This window comes from Strigops habroptila, chromosome 4 (genome assembly GCF_004027225.2).
Source record: "Strigops habroptila isolate Jane chromosome 4, bStrHab1.2.pri, whole genome shotgun sequence".
NCBI lineage: Eukaryota > Metazoa > Chordata > Aves > Psittaciformes > Psittacidae > Strigops > Strigops habroptila.
This window is the reverse complement of record NC_046358.1, coordinates 8,084,538-8,099,420: the sequence shown is the minus strand read 5'-3', so window position 1 is coordinate 8,099,420 and position 14,883 is coordinate 8,084,538. Positions and strand designations below refer to the sequence as shown.

The window sequence follows — 14,883 nt, the reverse complement described above, 5'->3', positions numbered from 1 at the left end:
TTGTTCAAGGATTTCATGAGTTAAGCTTTTAAAGGGTGTTCTGTGGAAAAAGTTGACTCTTTCTTCCCTTGCCACTTTTGTTGGTGATGCAAAATGAGAGAATGAGAGGTGATCACTTGTCAGTTTGAATACGGAAACAAAATTTGAATGGAACTTTATCAAACTAATAGTGCGCGTCTCTAAGTCTCAGCAGCAGATGGCAGCAAATGTATACCTGAGATATCAGTCACTTCTGTAATGAGGAGCAGAATTGTGAGAAAATAAAATTGTGCCAAAACAGCAGGTTTAACCTTTGCTTTCTAAGATTTATTGCATATCATAAATTTAAACTGAAACTGATCAGCCATAAATCACATGATTTTGTGTAAATGTCACCTGAACAGAGTGGTGATTGTTTGAACCTGTAAGAAATCCAAAGTTCTGTGTGCATGAGCAAAGCCACTTGCCTGTGCTTCTGGTTTCTTCGGTTCTGATATGTGTGGGAGCAGCTCCCTGAGGTGGTAGATGGTATTAAAGCAATTTTAACACCATTTTGAGAGGGGTTTGGGCAGGTGTGCATGGGTTTGGAGTTTTTGTTTCCACTGTAACTCTCTTCCTGATTAGCGTTTTGCATGTAGAAATCATTTAGTACTTGCCTAAAGCATTTTTAATTTTCCAGTGCTCTGCTGTAAAACATGCTTGGGCTTGTGTTGGAATAGCACATATCACCTAGTTAAACATCTCACTGAGGTTACTAGAGTTATGTACAAGATGAAAACTTGGCAGGGACCATATGACTTCATGAGTTCTGGCAGCACTTCTATGAAAATACTGCTGTTGTTATCCCAACTCAGTTTTTCTTTATTGGTAAAGGACACTTCTACATGACCTAACCACAAACAAGAAGTTTAATCTATAAAATTAGATCAGTCTTCTAAACTCTTGCATTTATTTTAACTTTAAACATTGCATAAGTGCTAGCAGGACTGAGGACCTGCTTGCATGTTTTCTTTGATATTTGGAAGAAAATCACCAAATGGAAAGTTGTTCAGCAACATTCATCAACTGCCATGATTTTATGCATTGCCACTTTGAAAATTGTTTTGTAAATGTAATTTAATAGACAAGCTCATACACTTGCAAAATTGTCTTAATGTGTTTGAATATATTGTGTGTGTGGTACATATGTGTCAGCTTTGCTTTGAGAACTTCAAGAGGAGTTTCAGTTATGGAAACTGCTTCAAAGAATAACAGATTATTTTAACCTGAAGCCCATTCTTTAGCCTCTTCAATGTATTGGAAATGTTTCTAACTACTGTCACTGAAACCTTTGTCATTTACAGGAGTTGCTGGAGAATTATGACTTCACTAAATTTCATTCTTTGAAACCAAAGCTAATTGAAGCTGTGGATAACATGCTAGCCAACAAAATTGCCTCCCTCATGAACCTGATCAGACAAGAAGAGAGCAATATGCCCACAGAGATTGTACATGGTGGAGCATTTGATGGCACCATGGCAGGACCTTTTGGCCACGGATATGGAGAAGGTGCTAAGGAAGGAGCTGATGAAGAGGAATGGGTTGTTGCCAAAGATAAACCTGCTTATGATGAGATTTTCTACACTCTGTCACCAATCAATGGCAAAATATCGGGGATTAGTGCAAAGAAGGAGATGGTGACTTCAAAACTACCAAACAGTGTCTTGGGAAAGATCTGGAAACTTGCAGACTGTGATGGTGATGGCATGTTGGATGATGAGGAGTTTGCATTAGCAAAACATCTCATCAAGATTAAACTGGATGGATATGAACTGCCCGGCACGCTACCTTCCCACCTGGTGCCACCATCTCACAGGAAACCTTTCCAGACAGCAGAGTGAAAAATATAAGGAGAAGAATGAAGGGTTTGGAAATCTTTCAACAAACATGTTGAAACCACCAAAATTTGAAATTACACTTAGATCGTTAAATCTCACAGCACATTTCACACAAGTTGCTGAAATTAGAAGCATGGTAGCAGGAAAAACATTCATGTAGCTATCCCTGCTGACCTTCACTCAGACATGCTTATCACAAGTGCCTTGTATAGACCTGTTGTAAGGTGAAAATGTTTTTTGTAGTCCTGCTTCCATGTCTTGCTGCCTCTACAACCATAAAGCAGAAAAGACCATGTATAAAAATCACTGACTTTCACCAAATCTAAATACTTATCAACCACACGTTTCTCCAAACTATTTTAAATAGCGCAAGGAAGCTCTAAATATTAAATTCACCTGCCTATGCAAGGAACATTTTGTATGCTAAAAGAGACTTTAGGCATGGAGTGAATGTCAGCATCTCTATAGTTTAAGAAAAGGCTGATATAAAAGGAAATTTTTTTTTGTTCTTATTTAATAGGGTGTTAGAAAAAGAGAAGAGTAAGAGTCTTTTAAGTGCTCAGAATAAGAGAAAATGTGTTTTAAAACTTTACTGATTATAGCTAGAACTGCAAAATGTTAAAATTATTCTTTCAAGCTGTCATCATTGTGTCTTGTTATCTGAAGAACTGCTGCTTTGGTTTTATACAGCACTATATACTCAGTATTACGATTGGAAGAACCGAATCTCCTTTGTTCCTTAGATTTGGAGTCTTTGTTGAAGTTTCAGTTTAGCTGCTCTTCAGTTTAGCTCAGCTGCAATAAATTCCTGAATTGTTCAAAGTGACAACAGAATGTTTTCATAAGCTAAAAAAAAATCATGTTTCCATTGAAAATCAGGACTCACTTTCTGTTCAGAAAAGGTGCATTGCTCAAAGTCAGCCTCATCAAAACACATCACATTGTCTTGGGAAATTTTCACTGGTATTTAATTTCTATTTACAGGTAATTATACAGTTATCGCTATATTTTTTAATATATTATATTTTTAAGAAAAGTTTTTAACACTTTCTTTTGCCAATGTGTAGCTGACAACCACAAAAGAGATTTGATTCCTATGGTGGCAGATGTGAAAGACAGGGAAGCTAACAGGAATCCTTACATTGACTGTAATAAATGATGGACTGGTCCCTCCAGATGTTACTCCTTTTTATCAAAAACAATCTGTGAAAGGAATGGATGCTTAATAAACAGTAGTTTTTCTAACAATACAGTCCGAGATTGGCTTCTTACTGATTTTTATCAGTACCTTAAAAGGACACAAATATTTGGCCCTGTGAACTTGGGTCTTTCAGGGAGGGCCTGTTCTTCTCTAAAATCAGACTTGGCAGTCAGTTTCTCTATGCATATGAGCAGGAATTGACTTGTATTCCATTTGTTGTATGAAATACCCTACACATCAAAGGTACTGTAGTTTTGAGCACTTTTTGTTTGGGTCTCAGCAAGTGGTAGCAGTAGTGCCGTCTGAGACAGAGCAAGTCAAAAAGTATGTTAGCATCCTTGCAGTAGGGATGAGGAGGGATGTAGTTTGGGTATTGTCTCCCAGTTGAGATTTCAGTCAAATTTACATGTTCAGATTTGTAGGTGACCTTAGAAAGCTTCATTCTTCAAATCATACATTTGTAGGTTGTCAGTCAGGTTGAATACATAAGATCTTTCTGGACCTCTTATCTTTTTGCATCTATTCTATTCTGATGTGAAATTACTGTGAACTTTGCCAGGGCTCTACTGTGGGAAAACAATGAAGCTATTTTAAGTAATGACAGAAGAACACCTTTACCTTGCCAGGCTTCCGGGCCCTTATCAAGGATATCCTGGCATGGTTAAACTGTTCTGGAGGATTTGCTTGGTTTTTTTTAATTCCTTTTTTTTCTCTCATCCTTCAAGCATACCAGCTTTATTTATGTCAGACCTAAATTAGAAGCCATATTAGCCTTAGTGCATCTCCATGCACTTTAGTAGAGCTGTGAAACTTGACAATGAGTCTACCTGTGTGATTGTACATCTGCAGAGTAACTGATTTTCTATGTAATTTATTTTTCATTGAACATAAAGTAGTCTATAAACACTGCAGGAATTGTAAAACAGTCTGCAGAAGTAGTAATGTATGCTTGTTTGTGATTGGTGTCTGCAGTCAGTAACAAATTCATATACTGAAGACCAACCTGACTAGGTCAGTAAGTAAAGCCACCATGAGAAAGAAAGCAAAGCTTCTGTATTGTGACTGCTGTAGTGTGGGCAAAGCTGAGAGGATCTGGGAAGTTGCTGATCTTCCAACTCTGTTTGCCTTACCTTGCTCTTCAGCAGCACAGGGTTCCAGGGGTGAACCCATGCTACACATGGTGGGAACTGAAACTTCCAGGGGTGATGCTCCAAATGCACTGGAGCCATATGATCCTATGCTGGTAGAAATATCCTCCTTCAGTGAGGATATCAGTGAGAGGAGCAGGATAGTTTCTCAGTGATTTTATTTGTCTAGCTTTATTGGTAGTAAAACGGAGACTGCAGCCTTTCTTCAGTCTTCTTCTTCAGACAGTAAGCTAGCTTGGGCTTCAGGGACACAAATTGAAATGCATCATTTTGATAAGTTAAAATATTTTGTCCAATGGTGTTGAAATGTTTTGCTTTATTTTCCTGCAGAATTTGGAAGGGGAATGCATGAAGCATATGTAGGAGTATAGGTGGATTTTCTCTGTTTATCTGGAGGAATAGAAATGTTTCGGGATTGGCATGCAGAGCTACATGCGTAAATGTATTTCTAGATATGTGCACTGTCATCGTACTTCACTGGTAGGAATAAAGTACATTTCATTGTGTACTTTCAAACAGCAGTTTCTTGCACAGGTAAACCGATACAGTAGGTTGCTGTTGCTCAGGGGAAGGGATCTCTTTTCTCACTACCTCCTCACAGACCCATGGGCCTACTCTGTTTGCCTTATTGGTGCTCTGGCTTGTCAGATCCTGCAAGCCCATTCAGTTAGTTAAACCAGCCACATGCAACAGTTTGAATAATGTTCTGTGGAGTCAGTGAGTCCATGTGTTAGGAGCGTGAGAAGTCAGCGGGATTACCTTCTCTCATGAAATTGTGCTGAATTGTTATTGGGAACAGCAGTATGAGGTAACCTTTGGTGTTAGTTTGATACTAATGTCTGCTGAAGAAAGATGAAGGTATTGGGTTTGTCGGCTATTTTATGCCTAGGATTTTGATTACATTTGCTGCAAGCCCATTCAAAACTGTCAGTAATTCATCCCGTGATATCGGTGCCCACTGATGTAGTCTGTTGCCATGAACCAGAGTAGAAACTGCTGCTTTTACCTCTTCTCCAACTATTCCAAAATAGTTTTAATGCCCAACTCTAGTTCCATTCCCACAGAAATGAATTAGAGTTTTATTGTAGATGGGAACAGCAAATGTGGGGCTACTGCTCCCAACCACACATCAGGACAGTGACAGTCTTTACAGCTGCGACACTTGAAAATGGTGAGTTTACAAAGATTTTTAGGGCAGGGTGAGGTCCCAGCTGTTAGTTGGGGATGTTCCGGATTTGTATGGAACCTGGTCTCAAAGCAGCAGTATCTGGTCCCTGACTTTCAAAGTTATTTGTCCCCAGTACTTGAAATGTGCCCTCTTTTTCTTCTTGCTTCCTTCCCTTCACAACGTGCACTCACTTCAGTGGATCTTTGTTGTTGGAATTCAAGCGGAGTTTGAAGTGTATGGTTTGATGGGTATGTGTAACTTAGCACTGAGAGAATGAACATTAACTTTGTTTTTTACTTTACCTGCTCACCTTTTCTAATATTTTTGTTAAATACTGTATTTTCACTTCAAAGGCACTCTAATTTTTGAGGGAAGGCTTGATCTGTGCAGTGTGCTTCAGTTTGTCCAACTAGGTAAACAAAGTTGTAAGTTCATTATTGTTGCACTTTTATTACACAGTAAATTCTTTGTGGATACTGTAATGTATTTTAATATGCTTTGTAATAATTTTTAGAAAGTGGTGATAAAAATTGCTGATTTAATAAACTAATATTGAACTACCTGAGATTTTATTTTTTAAGCTTTTTTCTGGAAGGTAATCTGTCAGTGACTAGGATTTTGTAATCCTGCTACTTAAGGCTCATAGGCATAGTAGCTATTTGGCAAGCTGCTTATTTTCCCACCTCCATTTATGTATCCACAACAGGTTATGGCTGTTTCTTTTCTGTGTCCTTGAACTTGTTGCTGAAATTACTGCCTACACCAAGGCTTGGCTCCAGAATTATATTTATTTTTTTAAGGGAAAAACAAAACAAAACCCCCCACATCTCGAGCACCACTCAGTAATCAGTTTTTTATAGCAGAATGTAATTTTGGAGTTTCTTAATGTCTAAGCGTGAAAATTTCTTACATTCTAAGTATGGAAGATAAATCAAAAACTTCCTGTGTGCATTGAAAGCTTGAAACTTGAGCTGAGAGGCACTTCTTTTGCCTTCAGTGGGGGTGCTAACCTTGAGAATAAGGGTGGATTAAGGAACAGTTTAACAGAAAGTACTTTGTTAATATTTTTGCCCCCCAAAATCCAAGTGCATTTTCTACACTGTGCTACCTACTACTTAAAAATAACCAATTACATCAATAGAACATCTATTTCAATGTTGACTTTAATTTCTTCTGCCTCTTTCCCCCCATAGACAAACAACTTGAAGCATCTGCAAATACACATCTGTGCCATCAGGACGCCATAGTTTAGCTGTTACTCCTATTACTGTCAGATCTAAGTTGCTGTGGAGTTTAAAGGGTTTGTATGAGGCAGTGTTAGCAAGTTACACTGTTTTGCTGGTGGTGGTCACCGTATGTCACATGAAAGCAAGTGTTTCATGTGCAAACAGTGTTGTGGGTTCCTGGAGGCTACATTTCTGTTGAATTGCAGTGCCTTGTTTGAACTGTTTCCTTATAAAAGTCACAAATAGCTCGGAGAAAAGGAGTTTTTAATGAGTCTTGGAGTTTGGGGTTTTATTAGTAGAGTGGTGTTTTACTTACTCCCCTTACAAGACATTTCAGACTTTGAAAAATTTCCAGCACACTTCATAGCTAGATGTCCTGCTGTAATCCACAGTTTCTAGTTGGACAAGGAAAAAAGTGTATGAATTCCACACTACCAGTTCAACTAAGTTTTGCAGAATTGTTACTTCTAATATTTGGCATCCTTAAACTGTGAAACATTTCTATTTATGCGTACCATGCCATTTGGTTTCTCCAAATCTTTTTATTGGCTCCCATGTTTGGTGTATTTGTAAGGGCTTTGGAGCAGACACTATTCTGAGCTCTGATCCAAGGCTTTATCATGCTACAAGAACTAACTGTGAGCGCAGAGGACCTTATAGAAAGCTTGGCCTTTGGGCTAGCCTGGCTGACTTGGGGAGGAAGCACCAAGGAGAAAGTTGGCTGCCTTGCCCTACTTAGATGGATGAACAAACATATTTGCTGAAGGTGCTTTCCTTCTCTTGGGATTCATGACATTGAGCTATCCTCTGGAAATAAATGCCCAAACTCAACAAACACCAGTGGTGATCCAAATACAGTCAGAAGGAGGTGTACATGTGTATCACAAATATATTCAGAAGTCCTGTGTCTATATGACTTTTCTGACCTCTGAGGGAAAAATACCTTCTCTCGTGGAAACCATGGTATTGAAATAGGTTCCTCTCCCTTTCCCCACAGGAATTCATGATAGCACAGATTTGAGGTGCTAGAATGAAGGTGTTTTCACTCTGCATGTGAGAGACTGTGGACTCACAGTTACTTTCTGGTCCAGTGAATACTGGAAACTCATCAGTGCTAGGTCTAACTTGTTCTCCCACCAATTATTTTTTTTGAGATGGAGCTTGTCCATGTTCTTTCCAAGGCGTTGCTGGTTTGGCCACCCATATTCAACTTCAGTCTGGAGCGCTGAAGATTTCATTATAGTAAAAGCAGTTCGTTTTACATGGATGCTACATACCTCTCACCAGATGCTGTATTTCAGATGCACTGCAAGATTTCTATGTATGATTATCATTTTTTAAACCTTTTAAACAACTGCTTAGTGATTTCAGCTCATTCTGGGGTTTTTTTCTTCAAATGCATTAATTTCATGTCTAGTCTGAAAGTAGGACATTAGGTGACAATGTAACTACAACTAGTAAGTTCAGGGCTTGGCAATTTTAGCCTACTATGAAGAGTAACTGCAATTTTATTTCCTTTTGCACTACCCTGTCTCATCTCTTGTCTGCTAAAATTTGCACCCCTAATGTTAACTGTTTATACAATGCTATGTCTTTTGCCAGCTACCCTCAGTCATTCCACATGACTGGGTGGCTATCACAGTGAAAATGGGATGGCTGGGCTGGGAGGGAGCTGTGATTGTAATCAGTAATCTGCTGACTGGGATAGCAGGGGATCAAAACCTGAGAGCACACCACAGCGTACACCACCCCTGTGGGTAGGGTGCAGTCCTCTGATATAAACTGTGTTGGGTGCCAGTCTGCATGTAAGTCTCATAATTTTGTTTCAGCCATAAATAAAGTTAAATGCTTTATCAGTCCAATATACACCACCTCCTAAAATACAGCTGTAAAGGACAAGTTTTGCCCTCATGCAGTGGTCTTCCTTAGTAGCAGTGAATAAAAACAAAAACATCTGAACCAGATGATAAAAATACACTGGTTAGATCTGGCATTGTCAACACAGTGATTTCTGAGGCCAATTTTCAGTTTGATGTTCAAAATATTAAGGCTATTCTGTCACTTGAAACCCTTTATCTATGGATGAAATGGAAAGAGAATTCAAGTTCTGTGTCCCATGTGTTCATGCCGCAAAGACTTTGAAGCTCTTATGTTAACTATTTGAGGTTCAGAAACAGAAGGAAAATTTCAAGATAATATAAACAGCTCCAAGGAGAAAATGTCTTTAATTCATGACTAAACAAGCAAATGTATATTTTCTGTTTCAAAAAGATGACTGAGCTTCTTCGTGCCAGGAAAAATAAATCCATCTGATTTTGCTTTAAGCTGTCCTCTTTTACAAATGCAGTGAGGGGCTCCAGTTCCTTTGGATGATGTAATTCGACTGTTCTGCTTGAATTCTGCTCCCTGTTGATGTCATGTTGCCGCTAGCCAACTATTCAAAGAGAAAAGCAACTTCTAGTTTAGACTAGAGCATGGGGAGGCTGAGGTTTATAACAACCCAGCATCCCAGGATGCTGGTTTAGATCCTCCGGGCAGAGCTCAGCTTTAAGAGGACCTGGGGCTCCATCCACTGGGGACCCCTCTGCCCGCAGCTGAGTGGCATCAGCGCTGGGAAGGCAGGTATGTGGGGGACACAGGGAGGTTACTTGGGGGTGGTGAGCTGGAGCCCCTTGGGAAGAGAAGCTGAGAGAAGTATTTGGCTATTTAGGGACAAAGTTTAGCTGAGAGGCCTGTGGAAGCAGGGAATCAGTGCAGGCTGACAGCTGGAGGTGTCTGTGCCTCTCCTAAGCTGCTTTTGACTAACTCCCCAACTTTTCTTCAGCCTTAGCATCCCAAATGAGCAAACAGCTTCTTGCAATAATTACTGCCTGCTGCTCTCTGGTGTTCTCAGTAACCAAAGCATAGCTCCTCTATGCGACGATGAGGTCTAAGATTCACTGCAATTCAAGTTGCGGTCAGGAAATATTCTGAGATCATGGTTCATCTCACCTGTGCCCACAATACCTTGATGAGACTGAATATGAGCTGTTTCCTGGAGTTGGGGAGGGTGGCAGGAGGGAGGGCTACCTGTGGGACCCAGGCTGCTGGCCCCAGGCAGCTGGCCCCAGGCAGCAGGCTAGGTTCTGCACTTACTTGGCACGCTGTGGGCTACAAGACCATGGCCTGGAGCAGGGGCTGCCTTCCTGTTCCACAGAGTCAAGGCCCAGATGTTGTTTTGAGACACTTACATGTGGAAGCAACATGGCTGGAGGCACAGTGGGAGGCAAAGGGCTGAGCTGTCATCCATGTGTTTGCACTTAACATGCTTATTTTCTCTGAGATTTGGGGAACCTTCTCCTTAGCAGAGATCAGATAGGATTTTCGCATGCCTTCAGGAGGAAAGTGTGTACGCAAAGCCTATGTAATGGAGCATGGCAGGCTGTGCCAAACCTTTCACCTGAGCCATGTGAATAAACTCAGTCCTCTGCAAGAGCAGGCAGGAGTATGGCCACATGGCTTTTAAATCGGGACTGGCTTTGCACAGTAGCAGCTCAGAGCGTGGATATCATAGCTTGGTACAATGAGGGGCTCATTCAGCTACAGGACTGTCAGCTCTGAATGGCCTTATGTAGGGATGCTTTCGCGCATGAAGGTGCCTGCACCTGCATGTGCCAATGTATTCCCTGCAGGGAGACTCCTCCATCCCAGTGGGCAAGGACATTGATGAGGGGAAGCCAGCTTGCCTGGAGAGTGGGGCCAGGGAGGATTCCATAGGACCAGGGTTCTGCTGTCCTGGGAAAGCTCACATAGATCAGCCTTCAGTCAGGTTGGGGTGGGAGTGGGAGCAGCAAATTCCGCATCTGCAACCCTCTGCTGGTCCTGTGACTGTCACTTTAATGCTCTTTGTAACAGGGAGATTAAACATTTCTTCCCATCTTAGATAGTGGGTATTCACATACGTGTTGTGGGAAGAGGAGGATTATATTAAAAAAAACCCCCAAAACCAAAACCAACCAAACAAAAAACCCAACAACAAATAAAATTTCAAATAGATAGAAAGGAAGTGCCACATCTCTCTCTGTTTTACATGGTGTTTCCAGGAGCAGCAGAGCAATGAGGGAAGTGCTAGGGGCAGAGCAGCTTTGAGGCTGCAAACCAGACTGCTTGGGTGTCAGGTTTGTTTGATCTACCCAGTCTCTGTTTCCCTCCTAACAAGATTGTGGGCAGATAAGAAAGGATTCTAAGGAAAATCTAACACATCTTACGTGGCTGCTACTTTGCAGAGGGAAATCCCACATCAGGGTCCTTCCTCTTAAGAAAATGCTGCTGCTGTCATGGAAAACCACTTCAGACTGGAAACAGGACAAGGGGAGGGTGCTCTTTGGGTCCTTCTTCCTGAGGTCAATGGCAGGGCTCCCCTTCTCTGCAAAGGCAGCAAGAGAGGGACCATTATTAGGCTGGAGGGGTGATTTTTTTCCTTGTCTCTCCAGGAAGCTGCACACAAATATTGTTATGCCCTTCCTCTTACCTTATTTGGCTATAAATAACTGAGGAAATGCCTCTATTTATCAGTGTCACATAAATGTCCACCATTTTAACTTTGAACTGTAGATAGATACTACAAATGGAGATTGTTGTTCCAGAGTTAGTGATATTTTACACCAGATCTTTGATTGCCTTATATTGTCATAAAAGCAAAGCCAGTATTTCACACACGTTTAATCGTTTAGATAATAATTAACTTGCAGTAGGGAGAAATGCCTCCTGCATCCAGGGCCAATTCACCTACTGGTCCTCTGCCTTCTATTTGATAGGAGTGAGAATATTTTCTTAACACACACAACCTAGCCAACCTATACCAGATATAAGACAACAGCCTATAACCCTGCCTTCAGAAGAAGGTAGGTATAACTAAAATCAAGACAGAAAAGAGAGGAGTGGAATTATAACCAGGCAATGAGCTTACAGAAGAGATGTAGGCAGTTGCTGAATTCATACCCCTTTTTCCTGTCATCCTAATCACATTTAATGATCATTAAGAATCACATTGTATTAGCTGGCTGGTGAACGCAAGTCCAGGAATTTAAAGGGAATATTTTGAGTAATACCTGTAATATATGTATTCAGCTTTTTTTTTTTTAGCTGTTTTATGTGACACTATGTATGACATTTCTCTAGGGTGTTTATGAAGAAACAGATTTTGTTCATCAAGTTTTATCTCTACTGAGTTTTGGGGTACTTGTTTATTTCTTTTTATGTGTTTTCTCCCATCACTTTCGGATGCTAACTAAACTACACTTGCCTGAAGGCAAAATACTGCTATTCCCTTACCTCATCTCCGAACTGGGCATCTTCACTTACAACTTCTGATTTCAGATGCCTGCCTGTTTTCTAGTAGTGTTTCCCAGCAGCAACCACCTGGTTCCTGGCAATGATGCCAGGTCAATAAGTTCTGTGCTTACATGACCTTGTAAATGACAGAAAGGACTCGCTGCTATGTAAGTTACCAGAACTATTTTCTCTTTTGTTGTTAACGAGAAGTCCATCAATAGTAAACTTTGGAATCAGCTGATACTGCCAGCTTGGTCCCAGTTTGCCCTGCCAGGAGCAGGTATCGGTGTATATCAGCTTTCTCAAAACAGTCACTAGAAAATTCCCAACGCTTCACAATTTGACCTTCTCATTTGCTGTATCCCAATTTAACCACTTGGGAATTGCTCTGATCTTTGTACCTTCTGCTGTGCTTTCCTTCTTTCATTTTCAGATGCCATTGTTGAGTTCAGTTTCCCAGGTAAGAATTCCTTTAGAAAAGAAGCCTGTGATCAGTCAGAGCCTTCAGTGCAATCGTGAAAGATGCTCTTTATCAAAGCATCACCATGGTGGATGACTGTTTTCACTGATTTATAGCAATTTTGGTGTCATTCATACATTATTTTTGAATGTAAGAATCGGACAAAGCCTGTTAGAACCTTTACTCATTGAGTTCTGATGGGTTATTTCCTTCAGATCAGATGAGAGGTTCATAGGTGGATCATAAATACTTGGTCTCTGTTTCTGAATTCAAAGGTCACTTTGGATGAAAAGAGCAAGCTGAACGTAGGAATAGGAGTGGATCTACAACTGAAAGTCATTCTCCGAATGACCAACTGCTGAATGCAGAAAGGAGTTCCTCCAAATCTGAGTAAGTCCATTTTTTTTAATGTTTTTTGATCTTTTTTCTGTAATGTATCATTATAGCCAGCTCTGGCTCTTAGCACTGCCTTTATATCCTGCAAATGCAGATAACCTATTACAGACATGTCTTCAGGTAGTCATCTACCAATGCAGAGAGCATTTCTAACTTAATTTAATAAAACAGGTGAGCTGTTGTGTGTAGCTCAACAAAAAATCTTCCTTTGCATCTAAATGAAGTCAGTTTGGTCATTGTTCAGGGTGGCTGCAATGTTGGATAACAACCCTTGTGAAAAAAGAGCCTGCAGACATTCTGAGAACTATTTGGCAAATTCAGAAATAGCATTATGATATGGGTTAACTACAGAGGTTTATTACATGAGAGTGAGTTAATATCACCCCTCTGTCAGGGAGATTCTTTGAATGTCTGCGCTCCAGATGGAGCAAGTAGGCAGCACTGAACTTGCCCAAAAGACAAGAAAATATCATGAGGATCTTCTTTACAGTTTTGTTTCAAACTTTGCTAAATTCTTTTCATAAGGCTTTCATCTATGGTCGTGATCCTTCCTTGTGTTGCTGCTGAATTGTCAGGCTTCAGTGCTGTGCCTATTTTGCTGTTGTCAGGTACTGGGGGTTAAGAAACATCTGGGGAAAAAAAAATAGAAAATGCAGTAAAAAAATCATTGCTTCTGCACTTCCCATAGATTTTCATCTTGTAAAATGGCAACATTTTTCATATTTATTAGATCACAGTGAACTATCAAGCAAGCAACTTCCCATTTGCAGTGACTGCTGTTGCTAGTTCCCTGTCTTCTCATACTAGGACAGATCATGGTGTTTTTTCAGTATTTTATGTTTTATGAATTAAGAGGGGACAGAGCACAGAACTGGGCCTTCACAAATGGGCGCACAATATTTAGGAAGCAGGTCACCCTGCTCTGCACCTCTGCAGTTTGTCAGAGGTTTTTACCTTTCATTCCCTTCTCTCTTTGCAGTGGGTTGACAGCAACAGACACTTCTCTCCTCTTCCACGTTTACAGGTTTCTTGGTTTCACAGCTAGGCTGGTATCCAGGTAATACTTAGAACTATGGTAGTAATCTGAGCAGATGATGTCTGGTCACTAGAAATGTCTGTAGCTATGAATCTTACACTGATTTTTCTACTTTTTTTGAATGATTCTCTTGCCTTCAAAACAGCATGGTCACTGCTGTTGCAGATTTACATCGTACATGAAATTATTCCAAAAGTGTTGTTCAGTTGAACTGAAATCTAGTTTATTGTGTCACAAACTCTAAAGGGAAGACTCCTCCTATCTAATCTTCCTGAATATTCAGCTTGGGTGCTGTAATGAATTACAAGCCTGATTTTTCACTGGTATGGATGAGGCAGACAAGTCTATGGCAGCCTAGGGAAGCTTCCTGACTGCCATTCTAGGACCTTGTCCATGCTATTATGTGTCACCATCCTTACAGTGATAGATATGCAAACTATGAACTCATGAAAGGAAAGAACTAAGTTGGTTCCATTTCCTTTCTAAGCAACTATTTGGTTTCTGTTGGAAATACTGTGGTCTGAAAGCCAAGAGCAGCATCTCAATCAGTCCTCAAAGAACATAACACACTTTTGAGCATTTGTCGTGGTTTGTGGGGAGGAGAATGGGAAGAATGTAACTCCCACGGGTTGAGATAAGAGCAGTCCCGCAACTAAGGTATAACACAGAACCACTACTGCTACCACCAATGATAATAACGATTAGTGAAATAACAAGGGGAGAGGATACAATTGCTCACCACCCGCCGACCGATACCCAGCCCGACCCGAGCAGTGATCTGGGCCTTCCAGGTAACTCCCCCCGGTTTATATACTGGGCATGACGTGCTGTGGTATGGAATACCCCTTTGGCTAGTTTGGGTCAGGTGTCCTGTCTCTGCTTCCTCCCGGCTTCCCCTCCTCCCTGGCAAAGCATGAGACTGAGAAAGTCCTTGGTTGGAATAAACATTACTTAGCAACAACTAAAAACATCAGTGTTATCAGCGTTGTTCCCAGGCTGAAAGTTAAAAAACACAGCACTGCACCAGCTACTAAGCAGGAGAAAAATGACTGCTATAGCTGAACCCAGGACAGCATTGC

General features: G+C 40.7%; 1 protein-coding gene across 1 annotated transcript in view; it reads left to right on the top strand.

Annotated features, from left to right (window-relative positions):
* EHD4 (EH domain containing 4) overlaps positions 1-5,938 on the top strand; it is a 32,204-nt gene extending 26,266 nt beyond the window's left edge. Inside the window, exon 6 of the mRNA XM_030482386.2 lies at positions 1,323-5,938. Coding sequence (XP_030338246.1) covers positions 1,323-1,859 — 537 coding nt within the window. The 3' untranslated portion in view covers positions 1,860-5,938. The remainder of the gene's footprint in view (positions 1-1,322) is intronic.
* Positions 5,939-14,883: the final 8,945 nt, after the last annotated feature.